The sequence below is a fragment of the Macaca fascicularis genome, chromosome 2, assembly GCF_037993035.2.
Source record: "Macaca fascicularis isolate 582-1 chromosome 2, T2T-MFA8v1.1".
NCBI classification, from domain to species: domain Eukaryota; kingdom Metazoa; phylum Chordata; class Mammalia; order Primates; family Cercopithecidae; genus Macaca; species Macaca fascicularis.
Genome location: NC_088376.1, coordinates 99162138 through 99183019, shown reverse-complemented (window position 1 = coordinate 99183019; position 20882 = coordinate 99162138). Strand labels below are relative to the sequence as shown.

At 39.8% G+C, this 20882-nt stretch overlaps 1 protein-coding gene, 1 non-coding gene and 2 pseudogenes across 51 annotated transcripts in view; 2 read left to right on the top strand and 2 right to left on the bottom strand.

The window, feature by feature from the left end:
- The window catches only part of LRRFIP2 (LRR binding FLII interacting protein 2), a 128446-nt gene that overhangs the window by 26875 nt on the left and 80689 nt on the right, over positions 1-20882 (top strand). For all 50 annotated transcript variants that reach the window (XM_074031674.1, XM_074031663.1, XM_074031669.1 and 47 more), the window contains one exon: positions 39-183. In XM_074031674.1, the coding sequence (XP_073887775.1) occupies positions 94-183 (90 nt within the window). In that variant the 5' untranslated portion in view covers positions 39-93. The remainder of the gene's footprint in view (positions 1-38; positions 184-20882) is intronic.
- Positions 10277-11220, top strand: LOC141409661 (NEDD8-conjugating enzyme UBE2F pseudogene; annotated as a pseudogene).
- Positions 14160-14263, bottom strand: LOC123572000 (U6 spliceosomal RNA). The gene has a single exon (XR_006696354.1). It is a non-coding gene; the product is annotated as a U6 spliceosomal RNA (small nuclear RNA).
- LOC102135379 (ubiquitin-conjugating enzyme E2 D3 pseudogene) lies at positions 19379-19907 on the bottom strand (annotated as a pseudogene).

The following is a 20882-nucleotide window of genomic DNA, read 5'->3' as shown; positions in this document are numbered from 1 at the left end:
CAGAAAGAAATAAATTATTATGTTTTTGTTTACTTCAGGGCTGAAAACACAGTTAAATCACTTTCAAAGTTAAAAGACTGTTAAGAACACAAGATGGGGACTCCTGGTTCTGGGAGGAAAAGAACACCTGTGAAAGACCGATTTTCTGCAGAAGATGAAGCTTTGAGTAACATTGCCAGAGAGGTATGTTTGGTAAATCCCCTCTCAACACTGAGTTGCACAGATGTATTGTAAAAATGCCGATTTGACAGAGATAGATGTTTACTAATTGAACTAGTTTCAGATGTTTATCATGAGCAACATGTTATAACTGGTCTCTAAAATAGTGTATTAGAATAAAATATAGTTGGATATTATCAACAGAAATCAAATATAGAGATGAATCTCTGAACAACATGTTTTATTTGAGACAATAGAATTGTAATTTGGGCATACACACAGACTGCATTGGTCTTTGGTATGTCCAAAGAACAAAGAAAAGATTGAGGTTTTTATTAGAGAAATGTTATGCGTTGTTTTGAAAGAAAATGCATTGGCACTAGCAAAGTTTTTGGGAGCTGGCATGCTCTGATTTGTGAGTGACTGTGGAAGGTAAAACTAGTCTTAGAGTTACAGCAGTTCATTTCCGCAGCTACTAGGTAAAACTGATCTTAAGGTTATAATAGGTCATTTCAGCAGCTGGCTTGCCAGATAATCCCTGGGCAGGTGCTTGTTCCCTAAATGCTTTTTGTTTCCTTTTCTTCCCCCCTGGTCTCGTGACTCTAATTTAATTGGGTATGACAAGATAATTCCAATGTATATAATCAATTTTCACAATATCCAATGCATCCAAAATTAATTTTTCTTTATATTTTTGTGGGTTACTTGAGTTCCATGTACTTGTTATAATGTATTGAAATTTATAATTAATCTTTCGAATGTAAACTTAGGATAATTAGAATGTTGAAGATATGAGGACTATATAGACATACTCATTGGGCTATTCTGTTAATATGCTTTAGAGGTGGTATATAAATGTTGATGGAAACAATATTTCTTGTCTGTTCAGATTCAGTGTTTTATTTTTTGAAACATTGCAGTGGAATTTTTATGTTTAATTCTTTTAGTTGGTAACAGAACTTCTGGGGCAATTTTGTTTCAATTTGTTGTAACTCAGAAAAAAGAAAAAGGGAAGGGGTGTCACCTGTTGAATCACTGGCAACATTTCCTGCAGTATATTGGAAATTTAACATGACTACCAGCTGGGATTTCTTAGTCAATTGCCAACTTTGTTTCAGACTCTATCTGCAACTGCAGACTGACCGTAAACTAATATGGTATGAGAGTTGCTTAGAGCATCATTAAGAGCATCATTAAATTATATTTTTTTGGTGAGAATTATTACCATAGCACTTCCTCTTTGTTATTAGTAAATAACTCATTTAGGAATAGTGTAGTTTCCTTTTGACACATTACACACTCTTTTGATCCAGCTCATTGTTACGATTTTCCTTTTGGAAGCTACTCAGTTAGCTTTTGAATTAGAAGTCAATGCTGTAGGAGGCTATTTGAAGCAAAGGAAAGTTACTACCTAAAACCTGATAAGAAATCGTGATATTACTATAACAAAAATATATTAAAAATCAGTGAGAGCGTTTGGATTGATTCCATGTCTTTGCTGTTGTGAATAGTGCTCCAGTGAACATACATGTGCAGGTATTTTTTTAATAGAATGATTTATATTCCTTCAGGTAATGGGATTGCTGGGTCAAATGGTATTTCTGGTTCTAGGTCTTTGAGGAATCACCACACTGTCTTCTACAATGGTTGAACTAATTTACATTCTCACCAACAGTGTAGAAGCATTCCTATTTCTCCACAGCCTTGTCAGCATCTGTTGTTTCTTGACTTTTTAATAATCGCCATTCTGACTGGTGTGAGTGGTTTCTCATTGTGGTTTTGATTTGCATTTCTCTAATGATCAGTGATGTTGAGCTTTTTTTCATGTTTGTTGGCTGCATACATGACTTCTTTTGAGAAGTATCTGTTCATGTCCTTTGCCCACTTTTTAATGGTTTTTTTTTTTTTTCTTGTAAATTTGTTTAAGTTCCTTGCAGATTCTGGATATTAGATCTTTGTCAAATGGATAGATTGCAAAAACTTTCTCCCATTTTGTAGTTTGTCTTTTCACTCTGATGGTAGTTTCTTTTGCCTTACAGAAGCTCTTTAGTTCATTAGATCCCATTTGTCAATTCTTGCTTTTGTTGCAATTGCTATTGATCATGAAATTTTTGCCTGTGCTAATGTCCTTAATGGCATTGCCTAGATTTTCTTGTAGGGTTTTTATAGTTTTGGGTTACATTTGAGTTACATCAACTCTCAAATGCCCATCAATGATAGACTGGATAAAGAAAATGTGGTACATACACTCCATGGAATATTGTGCAGCCATAAAAAGGAACTGTATCATATCCTTTGCAGGGACATGGATGGAACTGGAAGCCATTATCCTCAGCAGACTAACACAGGAACAGAAAACCAAACACCACATATTCTCACTTATAAGTGGGAGCTGAACAGTGAGAACACATGGACACAGGAAGGGGAATAACACACACTGGGGCCTGTGGAGAGGGAGCACAGTGGGGTGAGGGAGAGCATCAGGATAAATAGCTAATGCATATGTGGCTTAATACCTGGGTGATGGGTTGATAGGTACAGCAAACCATCATGACACATGTTTACCTATGTAACAAACCTGCAGGTCCTGCACATGTATCCCAGAACTTAAAATAAAAATCAAAGAGATATTTTTCAGTTAAAAGATACTTAAAAATGAAAAAGTAGATACGACTTTACAGCGAGTGATCTTAACTATTTGCACAAATGAAGCATTTTGGAAGCAACATAATTGTAGTTGAAAATTGAAACTACCCAGAATGTTTCCTTTCAAAATTGGCGGGATTTACCCTGATTTCTATAAGGGAGGAAAATGCCACCACCTTCTAGTGTCCTTTTGTGTTGTCACTAAGTATTTGAACTTTTTTTTTTTTAATGTGATGCTTTCTTTAAAAAATTGTAGGCCGGGCGCGGTGGCTCAAGCCTGTAATCCCAGCACTTTGGGAGGCCGAGGCGGGTGGATCACGAGGTCAGGAGATCGAGACTATCCTGGCTAACATGGTGAAACCCCGTCTCTACTAAAAATACAAAAAACTAGCCGGGCGTGGTGGCGGGCGCCTGTAGTCTCAGCTACTTGGGAGGCTGAGGCGGGAGAATGGCGTGAACCCGGGAGGCGGAGCTTGCAGTGAGCCGAGGTCACACCACTGCACTCCAGCCTGGGAGACACAGCGAGACTCCGTCTCAAAAAAAAAAAAAAAAAAAAGTATAGGATTCTAACATCCAGCACTTGTTGAGTGCTTACTATGTGGCAAACACTATTCTAAGCATTTTACATGCATTAATTCATTTAATCCTTATAAAATTCTGCAAAAAATTCTGCAATCAGTTTTTTTATCTGCATTTTGCAGATGTGGAAACCATTGCACAGAAAAATTAAGTAACTTCCCCAAGGTTACATAGCTAGGAAATAGTAGAGCTTGGATTCAGACCCTGAAGCTTGGCTCCAGAGTCTGTGCATTTAACCTTTTACTATGCCAGATTGTTTCTCAGTCCTCTCTAATTCCACCATTAATAGCTTGTTTTTTGTTTTTCAGTAATTGTTCGTGACTTTGAATGCAGTTTCACATCTTGATTCTATCAAAAGTCTTGAGCTAAGTAGGATAGATATTATTATTAGCCATGTTTACAGCTGAGGAAACAGATGATGTTCAGATAACTGTCTAAAATGTATCAGAAGCAAGGCTAAAAATTCAGCCATTTGAGTCATTGTTCATGTTCCAGGAGAGGTAGGTTTTGGAGACTTACAAGTGTGACTTTGAATTCTGGCTATACTAGTTGCTGGTTGAATAATTTTGTTAAAACTTCTCTAGACTTCAGTTTCCTCGTCTGTGAAATGGCAGTAATATTATTTTCCTGTCTCACAGAGTTGTGATGGTTAGAGAAGATAAGGCACATTAACCTTTAGAACAGTGTTAGGCTTGCAGTAGGCTATTTGTTGCTTATTAAAAAACAGAAATTGGGCTGGGCGTGGCAGGTCACGCCTGTAATCCCAGCACTTTGGGAGGCTGAGGCGGGTGGATCACGAGGTCTGGAGTTCAAGACTTGCCTGGTCAACATGGCGAAACCCCATCTCTACTAAAAATACAAAAATTAGCTGGGTGTGGTGGTGGGCGCCTGCTACTCGGGAGCCTGAGGCAGAGAATTGCTTGAACCAAGGAAGCGGAGATTGCAGTGAGCCGAGATTGCACCACTGCATTCCAGCCTGGGCAACAGAGCGAGACTCCGTCTCAAAACAAAAAACAGAAAAGCAGAAATTGAAAATGATAATAGAAGACTGGTAGAAAGGTAAAATGGACTCTTTTTGTAAAATAAACTTATTACGATAGGTTTTCTAAAACATGACTGATCATCAGAGTCTCCCGGGGAGCTTTATCAGTGTACAGATTCCCAAGCTATACCTCATACTTAGTAAATCTGAATCTATGGGGGTTGAGCCCAGAAATCTGTATTGATTGGTTGATTGAAGGAGATGAGGTCTTGCTATGTTGTCTAGGCGGGACTTGAACTCCTGGGCTCAAGTGATCCTCCTGCCTCAGCCTCCTGAGTAGCTGGGGCTACAGGTTCGCACCACTACACCCAGGCAGAAATTTGTAGTTAACTACACACATACACACACACACACTCTCTCTCCCTCTCTCTCTCTCTTTCTCCCCGCCCCCCCCAACTCCTTCCTATGAGATTCTGATGGCCAGCCAAGTTTGGGGACCATGAACCCAAATATACAGATGATCCTATCCTGAATGGTCACTTTTTAATACTTCCAGGTTATTATCCTTCCTTTATGTGATTATTTTGTTATGAAATAACTGAGTTTAATAGTTATTCTATTAGAATGTATACCATAATAATAAAAATTACTACTATAAAAGGATATAAAAAACCAATAATTCTAGTTTTTATTTATGTCTTCAGAGCTCTGAACATGCATATGGCAACTTTAGTAACAAGATAAAAAGGCTCAAGTTTAACTTGAAACCTGGAAAAGGACCAGTTTTCATTGTTAAGATTCAGGACTTTATTTGCATGATGAGTGTCTAATATGTGATACAATACTTTTAAAACTTTAGAGGAAATATGTTTAGCTGTTTTTTGTTTTGTTTTGTTTTGTTGTTGTTGTTTTTGAGATGGAGTTTTGCTCTTCTTGCCCAGGCTGGAGTGCAATGGTGTGATCTTTTTTTTTTTTTTGAGACGGAGTCTTGCTCTGTAGCCCAGGCTGGGGTACAGTGGCCGGATCTCAGCTCACTGCAAGCTCCGCCTCCCGGGTTTACGCCATTCTCCTGCCTCAGCCTCCCGAGTAGCTGGGACTACAGGCGCCTGCCACCTCACCCAGCTAGTTTTTTGTATTTTTTAGTAGAGATGGGGTTTCACCGTGTTAGCTAGGATGGTCTCGATCTCCTGACCTCGTGATCCGCCCACCTCAGCCTTCCAAAGTGCTGGGATTACAGGCATGAGCCACTGTGCCCAGCCCAGAATGCTTTTCATCTTGAAAAACCTGAGTGCATTTTTATGTTTAATTTTATTATTGTTATTTTTTTGAGACAGGGTCTCTGTCGCCCAGACTGGAGTGCAGTGGCATGATCTTGGCTCACTGCAACCTCCGCCTCCTGGGTTCAAGTGATTCTCCTGCCTCAGCCTCCTGTGTAGCTGGGACTACATGTGAGCACCACCATGCCCATCTAATTTTTTACTTTAGTAGAGGTAGGATTTCGGCGTGTTGGCCAGGCTGGTCTCAAACTCCTGACCTCAAGTGATCTGCCTGCCTCCACCTCCCAGAGTGCTGGAATTAGAGGCATGAGCCACCGCACCCGGCCTCTGAGTGTGGTGGGGTTTTTTTTTTTTTTGAAACGGAGTGTCATTCTGTTGCCCAGGCTGGAGTGCAGTGGTGCCATCTCTGCTCACTGCAATCTCTGCCTCCTGAGTTCAAGTGATTCTCCTGCCTCAGCCTCCCGAATAGCTTGGATTACAGGCATGTGCCACCACGCACAACTCATTTTTGTATTTTTAGTAGACACAGGGTTCCACCATGTTGTTCAGGCTGGTCTCGAACTCCTGAACTCAAGTGATCACCTGCCTTGGCCTCCTCTAAGTGCATTTTTAAAAGATATTGAAATGTTTGAAGACTATTCTGTGAAGGCAGGAATGTGAGTAGATTTATAAGTCCTGTCTGTCTGTAATAGGCATGTTGCTGTTTAGCTCTGGGAGCTCAGGCTATTATAGCTGTAGGAAGAACTCAAAAGAGCAAATGTCGGAAGGGATCATTTTCCCTAGGGTTTCAGAAGACCAATCTGAATGCTTACCTTTTGTGTGTGTTTGGCTTTGATATTTTCATGGGCTTGTGAAAAATGCCATTTCAGAGTTGACTTTCAATGAAATTGTCTGAAAGCACATACCTGGTGTATCAAATTGGGGACCCTTAGTTACCTAGCCTCTCAAAAGGAGAATGATGAGGGTAGAGTGAAAGCTAGTTATGCTGCCTTACCATAGTCAGTTTGGTGAGTGTTAATGGTGAGTTTCCTTTTGAGAAGAAATTGAAGCCTCTTGAAGGGTTTGCAAAGTCTTTTTAAGGCATCACGGAAGCCTGGAGTATTATTGCTTTTCTTGTTTTAGAGCTGAAATTACGAAGAAAACACATTTTATGCATACTTCTTCAAGTGAAAGTCACAAGAATGTTCTTTTTTTTTTTTTTGAGAGAGAGAGTCTCACTCTGTCGCTCAGGCTGGAGTGCAGTGGCGCCATCTCGGCTCACTGCAACCTCCGTCTCCCAGGTTCAAGTGATTCTTGTGCCTCATCTTCCCGAGTAGCTGGGATTACAGGCGTGTGCCACCACACCCAACTAATTTTTGTAGTTTTAGTAGAGACAGGGTTTCACCATGTTGGCCTGGCTGGTCTTGAACTTCTGACCTCAGGTGATCGCCGGCATCGGCCTACAGGCATGAGCCACCATGCCCAGCCACAAAAATGTTGCTGATTTTTGTCCCTGATGATCTGAGATTTTTTTTCTGGGTCTAAAATTCTGTGATTTCTTCCAAAGTCCAGAACCCAAAGAAAATTGATGTTCTTATGCATAGTTCTCTTAAATCTAGAGAATGAATGTCAGACATAGAAACTGATTATCTTTTCTAGATTAGAGGATAGGATCCTGAAGAGGAAGTCATAAGTGACTTCCCCAAGGTTACATAGGTAGGAAATAGCAGAGCTTGGATTCAAACTCGTGAAGGTTGGCTCCAGAGTCTGTACATTTAATCTCTTACTATGATTAATAATTATGTAATAATTATTATTTTTAATAGAGACAGGGTCTTGCTATGTTGCCCAGGCTGGTCTCGAACTCCTGAGCTCATTCAGGAAAAGATCATAAGAATTGGAGTCTAGTAAAGAGTATCCAGAGATTTTTGTGTTGAGCAGAATTTACACATAAACATAACTGGTTTAACTGAGTGTGGTGACATGTGCCTGTAGTCCCAGGTACTCAGCAGGCTGAGGTAGGAGGATTGCCTGAGCCCAGGAGTTCAAGGCTTCAGTGAGCTGTGATCCTGCCACTGCACTCCTGCTTGGGCAACAGAGTGAGACCCCCACCTCTAAAAATAAAAAATATGGCGTGTAAATTTACTTGTAAGAGGTAAGAAAGGAAGCTCCATGGCTGTTTCACATTTGTGTCTGCTAAAACATTTGGATTTTTTTTTTTTTTTTTTTTTTGAAGCGGAGTCTTGCTCTGTCACCCAGGTTAGAGTGCAGTAGCGTGATCTCAGCTCAGTGCAGCCTCTTCCTCTCAGGTTCAAGTGATTCTCCTGCCTCAGTCTCCCGAAAAGCTGGGATCACAGGTGCGCGCCACCACACCCAGCTAATTTTTGTATTTTTGGTAGAGATGGGATTTCACCATGTTGGCCAGGCTGTTCTTGAACTCCTGACCTTAGGTGATCCCCCCACCTTGGCCTCCCAAAGTGCTGGAATTACAGGCGTGAGCCACTGCATCCAGCCTGGATTTCTTTTTTTAAAGTGTGCAGTTCAGTGATATTATCCCATGTGTTTGGTTTGGATTATTCTGTGTAAATTGGATTTGTCTGAAAAGAAACTCCACAGGAGGCAGAATTACTCTTATTTAAAATACTCATGTTTTCAGTGGTGGTACACAAAAATTCATAGAAGATTATGAAATGACCGGGTGCAGTGGTGCATACCTGTTAGTCCCAGCTACTTGGGAGGCTGAGGTGTGACGATCGCTTGAGCGCAAGAGTTCGAGACTAGCCTCAGCAACATAGCAAGACCCTGTCTCTTAAAAAAGAAAGAATATTATGAAATATGAGTTTTTTTTAAATTATAAAAAGTGAATGTTTTTCTGTCCATTTCTACCCGGTTAAAAAATAATTATCCTCCTTTGTGCCTGTTGTTTTTATTAGACAGATTCTTTGAAAGAGCAAATCTAAGTTGTGGTTTTAGTCATTTAGGATTCCTTCAGGTGGTGTTAGTGCATGAATTCAGCCAATTCTATTTGTTTATTTGTTACTATTATTAATAATAACAATAGAGACAGAGTCTTGCTGTGTTGCCCAGGCTGGTCTCAAACTCCTGAGCTCAAAAGATCCTTCTGCCTTGGCTTCCCAAAGTGCTGGGATTACAGGCCCTCAGCCAGTTTTCTTTGAGTGCAGACCCAGTGTTTTCTCCATTTACACACTGGAACTAAGGCAAAAGAGGAGGGTAAGGGATGTGATTGGGGTTACACTTTGCTTGTACTTTTTCCCTACTTCTAGAGCCTGGTCCTGTACACTTTTTGTGATAGCCAGTGTTACTCTCAGCATCTCACTGTCTCTTGATGGAATTCCTCTTACTGGAATTAAGGGAGGATTATTGAGCCTTAAAACTTAGTTTTGTCTTAGTGTGACTGAAAAGTATTGGTATAACTTTCCTTGTCATAATCTTTGCCATTCCTGTGACTTATAGGGATTTGGAGAAAAATATTCAGATAGCACAATATCATTAACCTAAATTTGAAGACATTACTAGCAACACCTTTTTTTCCCCCATCACAAGTATTTTTGTTAGTCCCCAAATTAGTCTTTTTGGTTAAATATGTCATTGCAGATCCAAAGTTTTACTTTTTATATACTGTTTATTGGGTTGTATAAAGTCGTCTCTCATTCCAAAAGAATATTTTTGCTGTCAAAAAGTTTCTGAGTAAATGGAAGATATAGTTGTTTGACATCAGAAAAAGATGAGTTATAATTTCTATAGTTTACTACATGTTGGTGTTCATGCTCAGAAAAATTTAAATATTTGTCCTCAACTACCAAAAACTTAAAGTGGTTAAACATAATCATGTTGTAAGATTTAATTACAAATTTTTGTACTAAAGGGAAGTTGCTAGGAAATAGAGCAATAATTTTTGTTAATTTGGAAACCATGGCAACACAGTAAATATTATGTCTCTTAATTTGTCTTTCAGTGTTTTTTTGGCATGAGTGTCATGGAAGAGTAAACAAAATTAAACACAGTGAACTCTGAGTCTTTGCTACCTGAGTTAGTCATTTTCTTTGAATGTTTTACTTTCTCAAATTTCATATTTCAAATTTCTTGAAATTAAAGCATAGTCTTTAAAGGCCTAAATTGTACATAATCTCTCTTTTGTCCATGCCATTTGCATAGGTTTTATATTATGGATGTATGTGCTGCTGGCAATTCCAGACCTTGTTGGCTCAGTTTGGTGCATTTCTGTCAAATTATGAGTTGTAAATTTGCCTCCTGTAAAATAGCAGTTTTAGCACCATCAACACTGTGATACAAAAGTTTTAAAGCTAGAGGATTTTCTTCTTTTAAAGTCATTTGAGTGTATTTTCATGTACTACTATAGTATTTTGTTTTGTTTTGTTTTGTTTTTGACATGAGGTCTTGCTAGGTTGCCCAAGCCAGACTCGAATTCCTAGGCTCAAGTGATTCTCCCACATTGCCTCCTGAGTAGCTGGGATTACAGGCACCACTACCATGCCTGGCTTGTTTTTGAAAAACATTAAGATTTTGGCAATAATATAAGTATCCATGAGTCCAGCACCCAGCATTATCAAATGTTAACTTGTTGTCACAGTTGTTTCAGATCTTTTCTTTAAAATGTTAGGAAGAAAGGAAGGGAGAAAGAGATATAAACCAAGTTTAAGGTCCTTTGTTTCGTTCCCCAGGCCTATCCCCCTCCTTCCTTCTATTAAGGATTCAGTGTGATAAAATAAAAATGTGTCCTTCCTGTTCATGTTTTAAAAGTTCTAATGACTTCTGGTCCTGCCACCTGGAGCCAATGTAGCTATGAGGGGCTGTGTCTTGCCACCACTGCCCAGGCCAGGCATGGTGTTGGGTGTCAGGCCTGCCTCACATGTCTTGGGGTGCCCAGGGTAAAGGCAGGAGTAATGCTGACACCTGTAAGCAAACTGAAGTGCGATGACAGTCTCAAAGGGTCTGGGATGTCAGCCATAGCATCTGGCCCCACTCAGAGGGTTCTGTGAGAGACAAGTTGATTGTTAAAGAGGTTGCAGAGCTTGAGCTTATTTACCTTGTACATGTCAAGTGTATTTCCTGATCTAAAAAGCTTCATTGCTTTCTGCTGACTGTAACCCCAGACAAGGGTTACTACCAGGGTGGAAAATTTCAGCTTGAAACTGGACTTCCTGATGCTTGTAACATGGTGCCTTCCAAAGTCAAATGCCTGACCAGGATCTGGTACCCCAACATCACAGAGATGGGGGAAATACATCTAAAGTTTACTGAGGACATTCGATTGACAGCACTGGCTGGGCTCCCACGAGAACATTGAAGGATGTTGTTTGGAGATTAAATTATTTGTTTACTAATCTTCTGAATTTTGATGATCCACTGAATGTTGAAGCTGCAGAACATCATTTGTGGGACAAGGAGGACTTCTTGAATAAAGTAGATGACTACATCAAGTGTTAATGCCAGATGATAAAAGGAGAAGATTGCAGGCCCGTGGATTGTGTGTTATAGTTTGTCTCTAGCGTGAAAAAGCAGCAAGAGGCAGCGCCTCCTCTCCCCTGTCCCCTGACTCTCCCTCTCAGTCCCCCTGCATTGTCCCAGTCCTGTGACCATGTTGTCCTGAAGAAGACCATCCTCATGACTGCCCATTGTAGATGGAGAATTCAACATAAAGACAGCAAGAAAACGTATTTGGGTTTCTAAAGAATTATCTGGTTACCTTATGTTTTAGGCTGTTCTTTCATTGCTAATAGACAAGACTGAGTAATTTATTAAAAAAAGAGGTTTAATTGGCTTATCGTTCTGCAGGCTGTGCAAGCATGGCACTGGCATTTACTTGGCTTCTGGGGAGGCCTCAGGGAGCTTTTACTTATGGTGGAAGGTGAAGCAGGAGCTGGCATGTCATGTGGTGAGAGCAGAAATGAGAGCGCAAGGGGGACAGCCAGATCTCATGAGAACTTAACTGTTGTGTGGACACACCACGCTGTGAGGGATCCACTCCCATGACCCAAATACCTCCCACCAGGCCTTACCTCCAGAACTGGGGATTACATCTCAACATGATATTTGGAAGAGACATCTAAACTATATCATCTTAACATGTTTACTTTTTTGAACTCATATTGTTTAGGCTGTTGGTGATATTCTTGAGAAGTTGTAGTGGACCCAAAATTGAGGCTGGAGCTTTCTTATTCTTTTCCCAGACAAAATTGGTTTTCTGCTGAAGTGATGCTCATGATGTGTTCAGTGTAACTTGCAGATTGGAATAAGAAGCCTGCTATAAATTGTGATTGGATGCAAATGCCCTTAGTGTCCTCTGTGCATGTTGGCCCTATCTAGATGTCGTGAAGTTTCCCAGAATGCATAAAGTCTTTCACTGTAGACATTTTTATTGAAATGCATATTTTATTTAATTTAAGTATATTTTGGACCAATTAAATTAATTTTTTACAATGTAATGCTTTATTTTTTGTATTCTCATTTTGTATTTTGTATTTTCATTGTATAGGGCAAAGATGTTGGGTTGGCCGAGGGTGGTGGCTCACACTTGTAATCCTAGCACTTTGGGAGGCCGAGGTGGTGGGCAGATTGTGTGAGCCCAGGAGTTGAGACCAGCTGGGGCAATATGGTGAAACCCTGTCTCTACAAAAAATACAAACATTAGCCAGACATGGTGACATGTGCCTGTAGTTCCAGCTACTCAGGAGGCTGAGGTGGGAGGATTACCTGAGCCCAGGGAGATCGAGGCTGTGATGAGCCATGATCATGCCCTGGGCAACAGAGTGAGACCCTGTCTCCAAAAAAAAAAAAAAAAAAAAAAAAGGAAAAATGTTGGGTCAGCCACCTATTGAAGAGAAATACAAAGAAACTATGAAAGACATTATTCGTTTTGTCCAAATGCAACAAGAATATGGCTCTGAAAAGTCATCTCTTGCTTTCAAGTCCACATATGGCAAGGACATTTTGGAGCTCTTTGAAACTAGATCTGGATGATAAAAATAAAAACAAACAAACAGAAAGGCAGGAAGCCCATTCTCACATGCCGCTCAGAGGAAACTGGCTGGAGCTGCGACCTGCTGGGGTTGGTGTTCCTGCAGTGGTCATATGATCATGAGCCAGTAGCTACTTCTTAGAGTGCCAGACCCTGGCTTTCCTGAGGGACAGGAGAGATACCTCAGGAATCAGCCCAAACAATGTCTGATGCTACTGAGACTGTACCTGTGACCACCTTCTTATTTGCTTTGACTCCGCGCCCTGCCTGGGGTGAGCCTCTTAGGTCTTGGAGGACCAGGATTCAGCAGCAGCATGTGCCATACTTGGCCAGGTTAACACACATTGGAGGAAGAGCCCAGAAAAAAGACAGGTGGATTTATTCCAGTTTTTAAACATTTGAACTAATGAAATCAAATGAGAAATAAATGTTTGTCTGGTTTCAAAAAAACATTTTAATATGTATCACCATAAACCTTGTTTATAGGGTTTTTGTATATTGCCTTCTAAGAGCTCTATAGACACAGGGGTGTAAAGCAGGTAGCACTATGGTGGAAAACTGCCAGAATAGTAAGTAGTTCAGTATAACTGGAGAGGGGCTAGGGAATGGGAGGAGGTGATGTTAGAGAGGAAATAGGGACCAATCATGAAAAGATTTGTGTGCTGAGGAATTTACTTTTGATTTTCAAAGCTGTGGGGAGCCATTAAAGGGTAAATCCTTTTTCAGATTTGAATTACAGTATAATTGCTTTAGCCACCCAGTGGAGAGTGAGTGGTGGAAGGTAGAAGGCAGAAAACAGTTAGGAAGCTGTTATAGTTTTTGATTTATTTTTTGAAGCAGGGTCTCGCTCTGTTGCCCAGGCTATAGTGCAGTGGTACAATCTTAGCTCACTGCAACCTCCGCTTCCTGGGTTCTGGGACTACAGGCATGCACCACGACAACCAGCTAATTTTTGTGTTTTTTGTAGAGATGGGGTTTTGCTTTGTTGCCCAGGCTGGTCATGAAGCTGTTGTAGTTATCTTAGTGAAAGATGATGAGAACATGAAATAAGACAGTGACAATGGGAATACAGAGGAAGGTCTGGATGGAAGAAATAGTAAAGAGAATCTTGATGGGAGCAAAGTAGTTGAGACTTAGCATCTGAATATGGAGGGAGAATAGAAAAGAGGAAGGACCCTTATGATGAGTCTTTGTGTCATATTTTGGGTAATGGGGTAGTTGATGGGAAATGTAAAAAAGAAGAGGAAGGTTAAGGGAACGATTATAAATTAAATTAGGGTTGTATTGAGTCTGAGGTTCTAGTGGGAGAGCCTCAATTTTTTTTTTTGGATACGGAGTGTCACTCTGTCGCCCAGGTTAGAGCACTGTGGCAAGATCTTGCGCTACCATGCCTGGCTAATTTTTGTTTTTAGTAGAGATGGGGTTTTACATGTTGCCCAGGCTGGCCTTGAACTCCTGAGCTCAAGTGATCTGCCCACCTCTCAAAGTGCCAGGACTACAGGCATGAGCCACTGTGTCCGGCCTGAATAAAAAAATAAATAAATAAAGATGCTTTACAAATTTGTATGTCATCCTTGCACAGAGGCCATACTAATCTCTGTAGCTTTCTAATTTTAGTATATGTGCTGCCATAGTGAACACAGCCTCAATTTTTAATAGCCAGTTGGATCAGGATTGTGGGAGAAAATTCTAGCTTGGGCATAGAGATTTACAGACTAACAGTATGACCCAGAAGAGAATATAGAATGAAATGAGCAAGAGCTGAAGCTTGAAAGCTTTGGTTATATTAACATTTAGGATGCTAGCTTATGAAGGATTCTGAAGGAGAGAGAGGAGAGAATAAAGAGGAAAACCAGGAGACACTAGTATTGGAGAAAGCTGAGATGAGAGTTTTAAGAAAGAATGTGTGTTTAGTGATAGCAGAAGTCCAGAAAAGACAGATGAGATAAGAATAGAAAAATTCTATTGGGTTTGGTAGTTAGAGGTCATTAGTGACTTTTGTGATGAGCAATTTCAATAAGGCGATGTGAGCAGAAGCCAGATTGCAGTCATTTGAAGAGAGTGAGAAGTGAGAAGGGAGGTGTGAGAAAGCTTAGCTGTAAAGAGAAGATAGGGTAGAATTGGACCAGGGTGAGATTTTTTGCTTGCCTTTTAAAGATCAGAGAGACTTTGAACCTAGTTATGATGAAGAGAGTGAACCAATAGAAGTAGAGAGCAAAGACCCAGAAGAGAGATCAGATGATTGGGACAAAGTCCAGGGAAGGATATTATAAAATGGAGGGCGTGTATGGGTGTGAGTGTGTGTGATGGGGCTTGGGAGGGTTTGACTTTCAACAACAGAAGAGACAGCTCTTCCAGTAGAACCACAGGGAAAGTAAGAAAGAAGGGAAGACTGGGAAGTCTGTTAGTGGCTTTGGAGGGTGTGGAGGGAATGCCTTCTTCAGACCTTAAAATGCCTTCTGTCATGAAAGCATTGGCACAGGAGGGGAAATACTAAAAGTATCAGAACTGGAATAATGAAAGAAGTGCTGAACTGATAAGGTCTTGCAGAGAAACTTTTTCCATTGATAAATCAGATCATTTACATTATATATCTTGGAAATACCTTCCTGTTTTTGTTGTTGTTTTTTAAATAGGCTACACATTGATTGGTACCCATTTTGTTTTTAAAAACCTTGTATGGTTCATTGTGCAGTAGTCTCTTCTTCATGTGATTTTGCTTTCTGAGGCTTCAGTTACTTACGTTTGACCATAGTTTGAAAATATTAAATAGAAAATTTCAGAAATAGTTTGTTTATTTTTGTTTAAATTGTGCGCTGTTCTGAGTAGCATGATGAAATCTCGCATCATCCTGTACAGGACATGAATCATCCCTTTGTCTAGTGTATGTACACAGTGTATGCTACCTGCTAGATAGTCTCACGGGAGCCGGCTCTGTTATCAGGTTGACTGTCATGGTATCACATTGTTTGTGTTTGAGTAACCTTTAGTTTATTTAATAATGACCCCAAAGAGGAAGAGTGATTCTGGCAATTTGGATATGCCAAAGAGAAGCCATAAAATTCTTCCTTTAAGTGAAAAGATGGAAGTTCTCAACTTAGTAAGGAAAAAAAATTGTGTGCTGAGGTTGCTAAGGTCTATGGTAAGAACGCATCTTCTATTCATGAAATAGTGAAGAAAGAAAAGAAAAATCTATGCTAGTTTTCCTACTACATCTCAAACCGCAGAAGTTATAGCCAGTGTGTGTGATAAGTATATTATGATGGAAAAGACTAGATTTCTGAGTGGAAGACATGAACAGAAACATGTTCTGATTGATGTCAGTGGGATAGGGTTTGGTACCATTTGCAGTTTCAGGCATCTATGTGGGGGCTTGGAACTTACCTCCCTTGGATAAGGGGGAACTACTACTTAGAGTACATACATCCTGAAGAAATACACTTATTTGTGGTTCATTAGATACAGTACTTAAATATACATACCCTTCTCCTCCTCCCAGATAGTAGTCTCAAGTGAAATTCAATTTATGGATTATATTTTAGGGAAACAGCACTGCCTAGCCCATTGAGTAGATTCCTCCTACTTGTAGACCCATTGGATGGATGGAAAATTTAGAATATGATTGATTGGCCTCACAGGAGTCTCTGATTTGGAATGCCACCATGAGCCACAACAAGTTAATTTTAGCCTGTTCCCCTCTGTTTATTTAACTGAAGCAGTAACAAAATCCACATTTAAATATCAGAAAGTTTAAGAGTGCTTTGGGTATTGGGCATCACAGAATATAACTAATCACATTTTACTTTGAGACATTTTTACCTCACTTGTTCCTTGTTTCAGGTAAATTAATTCCACAATGGAATAGTAAGGATGGGGATAGAGTTGAGATGGAGAAACTTGTTAGAATTAGAAAACTTGATGTATTGTAAGTGAAAGTACTAGGAGCCTGTTTGGAAGTGGAGGGAGTCTGTTGGAGTAGGTGGAGAGGATGGATTCAAGGGATGTTGTAAAGGAAGATTTGTTAAGGAAATAGGAGGTCCTCAGACCTTGGGTTTGAACAAGAGTGGCAAGATTCCATTTCTGGAGACTGGAAAATAAGGAAGCAAAGCCCGTTGGCTGGGGGAAGATGAGATTGATTTTATTCACTCTGGTTTTGGTGCTGACAAGACAGATGTTAGAAATGTAAGTTTTTATTTTGGTAGAGAAGTCAGAGCTTGAGATGCTAGATTTGAGTCATTCTCATTGGCTGGTAGTTGAAACTGTGGAGTAAAAAATGAGAGTAAAGGCTGTGTACAGTAAAAGGAGATATCTACATTTGGTTAGTAGATACCGTGTATAGTAAAAGGAGAAGATTGTCTACATATCTAGTTCTCTATTCAGAGAACTAGAATAGTATTATTTCATAGAAAAGAGATAATCTGTGCTAAGTTGAAAATCCTAGGATAATTATCCAAAGTAAGCTTTTATGATTTGTCTAAGGATATGCAATTATACTTGGACTATAAATATGTAAGTTGGAGGCAATGCGGTTAAGAGTGTGAACTGAAGTAAGATTCTTAGGATGTAGATCTTAGCTCCAATATTTGCTTGTTGGGGGAAGGCAAGTTACTTAACCCTTCTGTACTTCAAGGGGTTATTTTGTGGAATAAAAGAAAATAAGGCCAGGTATGGTGACTCACACCTGTAGTCCCACCACTTTGGGAGGCCGAGGCAGGCAGATTGCTTGAGTCCAGGAGTTCAAGACCAGCCTGGGCAACACGGTAAAACCTTGTCTCTACAAAAACAAAACCAAAAATTGTTTGGGTGTCGTGGTGCATGCCTATAGGTTCAGCTACTCAGGAGGCTGAGATGGGGAGATCACTTGAGCCTGGGAGGTCAAGGCTGCAGTGAGCCAAGATCACGCCACTGCACTCTAGCTTGGGTGCCAGAGTGAGAGCCTGTCCCTGCCCCCCGCCCCCAACCCTGCAAAAAAAGAAAGAAAATAAGGATTTATCCTTGCTAAGTGAGTGGTCAAACCATGGTAGATATATTATCTGGATAGTTTGGGTTTTCTATTGTGAGGTGGTTATTCAGATAATTTAGTTTAATTTTATAAATATCAAGAGCAAAGGTAAGATTTAGTACAGTTGTAATTGGATCCTGATGTATTATTTAATCATTATTTCCCAAACTGTGTTTCTTGGAGCATGACCCTTGAAGTATCATTTAGGGTTTATTTAGTAATGTGGTCAAGTCTGAGAAATACTATATATTCTATCGTCTTCTTTGAAATTCATAAAGCATATTGTTAAGGACTGTGATTTTAAAAAAAGTTTAACTTAGCATTTTCCAAACTTGTTATTAATAGGTTATAAACTCCCCTTTATCCCATTTTATATATTAAATTTTATATATTAGAATTTTATGTATTTTAGTATTTATTTAGCTGAGGCATTTTTGATGCATTCAGTCTCATCTATTTAAAAAATTTAAATTGAGATATAATTCACATGCCATCAAAACCATTCACCATTTAAAAATATTGTTTTTTAAAATATATTTACAAAGATGCGCAACTATCACCTACCTAATTACATAATATTTCATCAGCGCAAAAAGAAACCTCATACCACTTAGCAGTCACTCCTCATCTTCCCCTTCCCCAACCCCTGGCAACCAGTAATCTACTTTCTGTCTTTATGTTTTTGCCTATTCTGGACATTTCATACACAAAGAATCATGCAATATGTGACCTTTTGTGTCTGGCTTCTTTGTCTTCGCAAAATGTTTTCAAGGTTCATTCATGTTGTACCCTGTTTCAGTGCTCCATTTCTTTTTAAGGCTGAATAATATTCCATTGTATGGGTAATCTCGCTTGTTTGTTCCTTCATCAGTTGATGGATATTTGGGTTATTTCTACTTTTCGACTATTATGAATAATGCTGCTATGAACATTCATTTACAGGTTTTTGTGTGGATATATGTTCCCATTTCTCTTAGGTACATAGTTAGAGGTGGATGGATGGTATCACTGTATTTAACTTTTGAGGAACTGCCTCAGCAATTTACAAAGCAATTGTGCCATTTTACATTTACCCCTGTAATATATGAGCATTCTGATTTCTCCTATATGAGCATTCTGATTTCTCCACATGCTTGCCAATTCTGGTTATTTTTAGTTGAAAAACATTTTTTGTTATAGCCATCCTAGTGGATATCGAGTATCTGATGTTGAGCATCTTTTTATGTACTTATTGGTCATTTTTACATCTTCTTTGGAGAAATGTCTATTTAAATCCTTTGCTCATTTTAAAATTATTTGTGTTTTTATTGTATCTCATCTACTTTTCTCAAATTCCAAAAGAACATAATACAAAATTCTGCTGGTAGAGGAAGTATCTAATGTAGAAATACATAAACCATAGTACATGTTTAGTTCTCTTTTCCTGGAAGTTCTGGTTTTTTTTTTTTTTTTTTTTTTTTTAGACTGAGTCTTGCTCTGTCCAGGCTGGAGTGCAGTGGCATAATCTCGGCTCACTGCAGCCTCCACTCCTGGGTCAAGTGATTATCCTGCCTCAGCCTCGCAAGTAGCTGGGATTACAGGCTCATACCACCATGCCCAGCTAATTTGTGTATTTTTAGTAGAGACGGGGTTTCACCATGTTGTCCAGGCTGGTCTTGAACTCCTGACCTAGTGATCAACCCGCCTAGGCCTCAAATGTAATCCCAAAGTGCTGGGATTACAGGTTTGAGCCACCGCGCACAGAGCCTTTTTTTTTAAAACAATAATTTAAAGTTTATTCCAGTTATAATGCAGATTATTCTGACTTTAAGGTAGCATCGTATGGCATTCTTCTGAGTCCATTCCTGAGATACTCTATTGTACTTTTATGTCTGTCCATTTTATGGATCCATGCACTCTCTGGCACTAGGGGGTCATCTGGATTTGGATCACATAGCAGTGAACAAATAGATAAAATAACTTTAGAAATAATTTTAAAGCAGGCAACCACTGTGATCTTAGAATATCAAGACAAATGCTGCCATTGCTGTTAATATTTGGATGATAAATCCTTGTTGTACATGCAACCTTAGGTGGTTTGAAGGGGTAGTCTGTAGGAAAATGAATTGTCAAAAAGAATACACTGCTTTGATATGGGGTGTCATTAGGTCCCATAATTGTGGCTCGCCAATGGTTTCATTGGCAAGTATCTGCAGTATCATCCCCAACTGAACCTGCAGAACATTGTGCTGGAGGATCATGGGCCAAAGCACTAAGTTCCTTATTAATCTGTCTTAGTGCCATGGTATGTGCTTGTCTTCTGGCTCCTCACTCTTGGTATGTGCTTAAAGATCTGGACAAAACCCTTGGTTACGCCGGAGGTGGGACAGCGTTGTCTCGTCTCACACCGGCTCTGCCAGACACAAGCTGTTGGTATTGTGGAGACGACTCTCACGACAACTTCGTGTCTGGCTAACTGTAGCTGTAGCTCTGCAATGACTGAAGAGCAGTTTTTTGTGCTCTTCCTGATGGGGTTCCACCCCCAAATCCACAAATTCTTGTGAGCTGCAGTGAGGTACTGGCTCGAACTGGGACAGGCCACCGTCAGGCCGAGAAGTTCTTTCTTAGTGCCCTTTATATGATTCCTAATTATTCATTGAGTGATAAAGTGAATATTCTACAAATTTAAAAGTTCTGTGAGTTTAAATACAACCTAATGCATTTGTTCTGGGAGTGATCAAAGCCCATGATTTTCACTTTTTTTTTTTTTTTTTTTAAACGGAGTCTTGCTCTGCTGCCCAGGCTGGAATGCAGTGGTGCCATCTCGGCTCACTGCAACCTTTGTCTCCCAGGTTCAAGTGATTCTTCTGCCTCAGCCTCCCGAGTAGCTGGGACTACAGACACACGCCACCATGCCTGGCTAATTTTTGTATTTTTAGTAGAGATGGGGTTTCACCGTATTGGCCAGGCTGGTCTTGAACTCCTGACCTTGTGATCCGCCCGCCACGGCCTCCCAAAGTGCTGGGATTACAGGCGTGAGCCACCATGCCCGGCCTCGATTTTCGCTGTCATTTTATGTTTCCATTTGACTCAAGCATGTAGTGAGAAATGAATGTAATTGTATCTAAATTTTTTTTGTGTGTTATCATTTTTACTATAGGAAGAATAAATTTCTATAAATATGCAGTAGGATATACCCTTTATAATCAATCTTAATATGCCTCGTATTTGGAAGCGTAATAATCAGAATCACTTTTAGAAACCTGGTCCTATGACCTA